The sequence below is a fragment of the Penaeus japonicus genome, unplaced genomic scaffold (genome assembly GCF_977035675.1).
Source record: "Penaeus japonicus unplaced genomic scaffold, GWHDUDI00000001_assembly GWHDUDI00000027, whole genome shotgun sequence".
NCBI classification, from domain to species: domain Eukaryota; kingdom Metazoa; phylum Arthropoda; class Malacostraca; order Decapoda; family Penaeidae; genus Penaeus; species Penaeus japonicus.
The window spans coordinates 6,314,480-6,321,979 of NW_028234429.1; the positions used below are offsets into that span (position 1 = coordinate 6,314,480).

The window sequence follows — 7,500 nt, forward strand, 5'->3', positions numbered from 1 at the left end:
AGACGACTCTGGCTCATGTAATGTTGCCTAATGAATTATACCCGTAATGAGATGGTAATTCATATTAGGACGGAAGGAGCAGCTTCTCTGTCTCTTTAATATTCTCATTTCATAGATATCTTATTTTTTTTAGAGAAAGAGGCTCATCTCTCTCTCTCTCTCTCTCTCTCTCTCTCTCTCTCTCTCTCTCTCTCACACACACACACACACACACACACACACACACACACACACATACACACACATATATATATACACACGCACGCACGCCCCTCCACCTCTCAATTACACGTATTTGTTGCATATGTTAGTTTGTTTTAGTTTCCCTGTGATTGTGAATTTTATATCGTTTTATTATCATATTTTTTATCCTTTTCATATAATGAGAATTAGCATTAAATGTGCCTTAGATTTTCCATCCTATTTAATTTTTATTATGATTATTGTCATTTTATTTATTTTTTTATTATTTTGTTTTTATTGTCATTCATCATTGTGATTATTTGTTATAGTATACTATTAATATTTTAATCATGATATAATTATGTTTTATTATATTTACTATAATTATTATTATTCATATTATATAATATTATACTTATTATTTATTAGTAGTTTTATTTATTATTTATTTTTTTATCATTTATTTTTTATTTATTATTATTATTATTATTATTATTATTATCTTTATATTATATTATTATTATTTTTATTATTATTATTATATATTTTATTATATTATTTTTTTGTTATAATTATTTTTATTCTATATTATATTGCATCATTTTTATCACAATCAATAATATCATATAATTTTTTTTTTCACTTATTTTTTACTCATTTTTTTCATCGTTGTTTTCATTGCATAATTACATCGTTTTTTTCTGTTTTTTTCAATTTTTTCTTTGCTTAACTTTGTTTTTCAAAAGTGAAATTATTCAAAATTTTTACATTGCTTTTAATTTTTTTTTTGAGGGAGTTTTTTAATTTCTTTTTTTTTTTTCTTTATTTTATTTTTGTATTTGTGTCTTGCCATTTTTTTGTTTGTTTTGATCTTTTCTTTTTACTGTAAGTTGCATTTGTATTTATTGATATTTAATTATTATTGACTTTAATATTACTTTTGTCTTCTTTCTTAAGTATATTTTATCTTAGTCTTTTCAATCTTTTTTATCATATCTATTTATTTTATCATATTCCTATATCTCTATATTTTATATCTCGGTGTTGCTTAATAATTGTTTATTAATTGTAAATTTTGCAGGTTGTTGGTGTTTAATTAAGAGCATTGTTTGATAGTCTACATAATTTGATTCAATTTTCGTTGGATACTATATTCGATGAAGTCTATCGTATCCTATTTTTTTTATTTTTTTTTATTTTTTTTTTTTTTTTTTTTTTTTTATTTTTATAGTCTTTCGTAGTTTTTTTTTTTTTATTTTGTTTTTTTCGAATACTGTTTATTTTTGCCCGCGTCGCCGGCCGATGGGAAATGCGAATGGCGGGGGAATTTATTGGCCCTTTCATTATGTTTTTTTTTATGATTAGTTGGGCTTCTCTCTTTCTGCTTCTTTTATTAATCTTTTTTTCTTTTTTATGACGCGGGTTTAATTCAATCTTCGATCTCTAATCGAATCCACACATTGTACATTTTTGTTCTCTTGTGTGACTTTATACCGTCCGTGTCGGATTCCCGTATATCGATCTTCTTCGAATCCCCAACAATTCCACGTCGATGAGTCTCATGGATTCGGATTCAACATTCCATCAATCATTATTTTCAAGAATTTTTTTCTTTCCTTTCCTATTTTATTTCTTTTCCCATTTCCATTCACTCCTTTCATATATTCCTTCATATATTCTTAGGGGGCGCAGGGAGTGGCCGAGGGATTAGCATGACCTTGCAACCTCATCTTAATATAGTGATATCGCTGGATCGCTTCTTGGGGACTGTTTTCTTTGTTGTTATAATTGCAGGTCGGGGGAATTGCAGGGTTATTGGTTATTGTGGGGTCTGTTATTAGTGGGTGTTTGTGTGGAGTGGAGAGGCTGGTGTCAGTGACGACGGGACGGACGATAATGGCTGTTTATTGACTAATGGCAGTTACGAACTGATGGACATATTTTGGGTCCGGACGGCGAATTCGGATCAGAACTGTATCACTCCCTCTCTTTCTCTTTCATATATAGATAGACACACACACACACACACACACACACACACACACACACACACACACACACACACACACACACACATACACACACACACACACACAACACACACACACACACACACACACACACACACACACACACACACACACACACACACACACACACACACACACACACACACACACACACACTTACACTCACATACTCACACATACAGAGAGAGAGAGAGAGAGAGAGGAATAGGTCTTTTAAAAACTCCCTGCTTAAAAAAAATATTTTCATTAGCCTTTTCGCTGGTAGTGGAAGCTCCATCCCCGTCGCCGCTAATCCCAAGACCTTCCGGGCGCAACGGAAGAGCAAAGACAGTTCGCCGTCGGCCTCCCACATGGCATCGCCGAGGCCTCCGCGAAGGGCGTCCGGGACGGCGCAGCGCTCCCCTCGGCCTACGAAGTCTCACTGAACCAATCGCACCAATGACATCTCTTAAAGCCGGGAGGGAGAGTACAACTGGAACTGGAATGATTCTGGCCGCGCGCGCACCATGTGGATTGGAGTCCCAGATTCCAGCCATTCCCATTTCATTCACAGAAACTATTCCCGGATGAGGGGGAGAGAGGGAGAGGAGAGAGGGCGGCGCGGAGGGGAGGCTTAGCTCCCCAGGCCACGCGCAACAAGTTCCTCACCTCGCTCTGTTTTGTTGTTTGAATATACAGGGTGTTAAGTTAACTCATTGCTACAAGTAATTTATCTTTTGGAGATTGGTGAGCGTTTATTGGAGAAGTGCACAGAATAGAGAGAGCTGGTTTAGTCTTTTATGATGACTGCTACAGGTGAAACATTACACCAGCGCGAGAGATCCACAGACGAGGGCTATCTGGAATTCCACGCGGCGCATTAACAAGTCGAAAAGTAATGGGAAACGGGGAAATTATCTGGTTAGGAATTGTGCATTTAAGTGAAGGGGAAGGCGGGAGGGTCTGGAGGGGAAGCTGAGTCATGGCTGGGGCTCTTTGTGTCTTTGTTGTTACAAACGATTGTTTTTTTTTTACGTTTGTAACAGTTCGCTGATAGATGTTTCTCGGTGATCATGTCTATATCTTTGTGTTCAGTGTGGTGTTTGTTTGTTTGTTTGGTACTGTGGATTTTTTCACGATTTTTTTTTTTTTTTTTTTTTTTTTGTGAACTATAGAGAGCCTAATGTTCTAGGGATGGATGAATAGTGTTCGGGTTTCCATTTGTGAAGGCAGCTAATGGATGAATGATATTTTCTTCTTATATGTGATGTCTAGCATTTGCGCTGTTCTGTGTTGATGGGCTTTTCAGATTTTTTTTTTTCTATAGTGGTTTTCATAGAAATAAAGATTTTAGATGATCTGTTTTCTCTTTTGTCTCGTTAACAGTAACACAAAGAGCCTGAAAAGCCTCTCTTCGGCTAATGTTTGTTGCAACATCAGACCGGAAACCCGTGGAAGCCAGTATCTAGTGAAAGTCTAATGAATGATGAGTTACTATCTTTTTGACTCTCACTCTCTCTCTATTTATCTGTCTATCTCTCAACATTTACATATATGTATATGTATATATGTGTGTATATATATATATATATATATATATATATATATATATATATATATTTATATACATATATATAGTTATATATATATATGTATGTGTGTGTGTGTGTGTGTGTGTGTGTGTAGATAGATAGATAGATGGATGTATTATATATAAATGATATACATATGTGCACAAGTATATGTTTATGTATATATATATATATATATATATATATATATATATATATATGTGTGTGTGTGTGTGTGTGTGTGTGTGTGTGTGTGTGTGTGTGTGTGTATATATACATATGTGTATACACACACACACACACACACACACACACACATATATATATATATATATATATATATATATGATATACATATGTATGCATATGTATCTATATAAATATATCTATATGTATATATATATGTATATATGTATATATATGTATATATATATATAGATGTACATATATATATATATATTATATATATATATATATATATATATATATATATATATGTATGTATATATATATATGTATATATATATATATATATTTATATATATATATGCATATGTGTGTCTAAATGTACTAATATAGACATGTATATTTGTGCACACATACACATACACACACATAGATAGATAGATATGTATACATACATGTATGTGTGCATATTTGAATGTCGTTACGATGTGTATATGTGCGCATATTGACGAATGTTCGCTTCCTTGCGTCAGGAATCGCGGATGACAAAGACTCAGTTCACGGAGTCCTATCTCCCTCCCTCGCGCTGCCCTCCCTCCCTCCCTCCCTCTCGCTGCCCTCCCTCCCTCCCTCCCTCGCGCTGCCCTCCCTCCCCAAGCCCGCAGTCCCTTCTCCACAGCCCGTCTTGGCCAAGCCTGAACACCCTCCCTCGCGCTACCCTCCCTCCCCAAGCCAGAAAGCCCCCTCCAGCCCCTCCTCAGCCCCGCCAGTCACAGAGCCCCTCCCCCCCAGTCCCTCCCGCCGGGCCATTCGCCTGCACAGATTATAGGGTTAATATTTGTAGCTAACTCTTTGTCTAGTATTGATTTTTGAGGGCGACCCCCTCACCCCTGACAAGTCATTTGCAGGGGGGAGGGGCACATGAGAAGGGTGGGGGAGAGGGCGGTTAACCCAGAAGTGTACTTTTGAATGTGTGTACTCGTACATGCGTTTTTGTCTATGCAAAACATCTGTGTGCGTGTGTGTGTGTGTGTTTGTATGTGTTTGTGTGTATGTGCTCGTATGCGTGTGTGTGTCTGTATGTCTTGCTTCTCTCTCTCTCTCTCTCTCTCTCTCTCTCTCTCTCTCTCTCTCTCTCTCTCTCTCCCTCTCTCTCTCTCTCTTGTTGTTTTGAACGTCCTCTGTTTAGTATGTTTATAATACATGATTCATGCAATTGTAGTTATTACTTCCCGTACCATCAAAGATGCACCACGACCTGTCACTCATAATTGAAGACTACAATGCAGTGTTAGGGAACAATGCAGCGCAACTGAATATTAATGAACGATTTGTTAGGTAAATAAACACGGCGCTGGAGTCATCGTTCCCCTCTACTGGCTGGGTATAGCTCGCATGTCTCAGAATACGACCTCTCGCGGCCGAAGGAAACAAACATTTCTTCTTACTCAGAGTAATATATCATTTTAAGATTAACAAAGAAGTTGACTGCACGTGTGCGTCAAAATGACGAAAAAAAACAATTACAATAAGGATAGTACAATGATGATAGTGATAATGAAACAGTAACGATAATTTTAATGGATTACTTATGATGACTATATAAACAATGATCTTAATAACAACAATAACAGCAAGGATAATTTATATAATTTTGGAAATGTCCACGTAATACTTCCTGATTTTTTAAATTTCACATTGAAGAAACTAATCAGAGCACTTGTCGCAACCAAACACTTTCAGATGAATAAGAAAAAAAAGTTTCTTCTGTGTAACCTACTTAACTTTTATTTGTCAACGAACTACTGAAAGTCTGTAGCAGTCAACGAGGAGAGCGTTTTAGGAATGAAATGCTCGACAAACCAATCCACACAAAACAGCTCATTTGAATATGAGTCAACGTATTAGAGAAAGATGTCGAAAGGGGTAACATCCGCCCCCCAAACGACCAAGGATGAGCTGACGCCGAGCCGAGCCGCGGAGGACGGGGCTGAGGCGCTGTATGACACAGCCGGAAGGATATTGCCTGCCAGTTTTTATAAAACAGCTGTGTGGGGCCACTAGGAGGAAAGCAGGCATAGATATAAAGAGACTTCCGCCCATACTGGATTATTTTGACGCTGGGATGCACGTTGTCTCTCACCTTTGTCTGCGACGCCGAGGGGTGGGGAGGCTGAGAGGGGAAAAGTACCGTAATAAGCGTTATGTTTAGCTTTCGGTTCTGGCCTGGACGTCGGACGCGGTTCTTGCGCTTCGGTTTGGTTGTTCCTTCTGGCGAATCTCACCTCTGCTCTTTGTAGCATATTTCCACCATGAATTTAGCTACACTTCGAGAGAAAATATTTTTATCTGTTTATATGCACATTTTATTTTTCATGATTTATGAGATTATTTTATACATGTGGATTAATTGATTTTGATTACTAAGATTTTTTTTCTCTGACAAAAATAGATCAATATGAACCAATATTAAGCTAGTGCTCAGCAATACTTACTGATATAGTACAAGAGAATCCCAAAGAGAAATAGAGATTTTGGCTTTTACATGTCCTCTTATAGAATGTTAATTTTACTTTGTTCATTTTTTCGATAGTTAGTCTTTCTGATCTGGAGCACATCAATTTTCATGATATTTACAAGTAGGTCTAAAAAATCGCGCTGCTCCATTTTTTTTTTTTTTTTTTTTTTTTTTTTTTTTTTTTTAATTCAAACTGAAAAAGTTAATGAAACTAATATAAGGTCTTCTCATTTCTACTCCGCTAGGCTGTTTCTGCCTGGTGCATCTCCCAGCAGTTCCTGGTAATGTTATTCTCATTTACTTCTTTAGATGATAATTGGTCATAATGAAAGCCAGAGAGAGCAGACAGATATCCTTGTACGCAAGCTTTAAGTTAGATAGTATTGCCAGTGCATTCACTCACGACTGTCCCCTCCCTCTATGGGTTGGTCCCAGGGATTCTTGAAGGAGTTTGGGTCTTGGCAAGCGACTATTATAGCATTAGAGTAAGGTAGAGGATGGGATTTGGTTTAGATATAATTTTTTTTTAAAGTACTGAGCTTTTCTTATGCAGCGCTTGAAGGCTGGGTTGGGTTCTACTCAGCAGAACTACTGTAGTCAGTTGAAATAGAAGTCCAGTTATGTAAGATTTGTAATGGTATGTCTGGAATTCCCTTGGTTGTGAAATCTATTTGTCTTTTTATTTAGAAGGAAAACCAACATATTTGCAGTTTATCCACAAATACACAGGACATTTACACACACACACACACACACACACACACACACACACACACACACACACACATAGCCAACACACACGCGTACTGACCAAACAGATATGAAGTGTTAAGAAATAGTTTCCCAAAAGATGAGACCAAATGTAGCCCGGTTTATTGGTGATCCGTGGATACAATATAATGAGGTGAAATTTATTCCTGGCAAATGTTTATACATGAAATTTCATACAGACATTTGCTTTCAAAACTTTCTGATTTTAAAAACCCGTTTATACTTATGGAGATATATTTGATAAAAAAAAAAAAAGTAAATG

The 7,500-nt window shown here is 36.4% G+C and overlaps 1 protein-coding gene across 10 annotated transcripts in view; it reads left to right on the forward strand.

Annotated features, from left to right (window-relative positions):
* The window catches only part of LOC122261041 (dachshund homolog 1), a 56,004-nt gene that overhangs the window by 7,211 nt on the left and 41,293 nt on the right, over positions 1–7,500 (forward strand). For 5 of the 10 annotated variants that reach the window (XM_043028529.2, XM_043028526.2, XM_043028527.2 and 2 more), the window contains exon 2: positions 6,713–6,748. The exons of the other annotated variants lie outside the window; for them this stretch is intronic. In XM_043028529.2, coding sequence (XP_042884463.1) covers positions 6,713–6,748 — 36 coding nt within the window. The remainder of the gene's footprint in view (positions 1–6,712; positions 6,749–7,500) is intronic. 10 annotated transcript variants of the gene reach the window in all.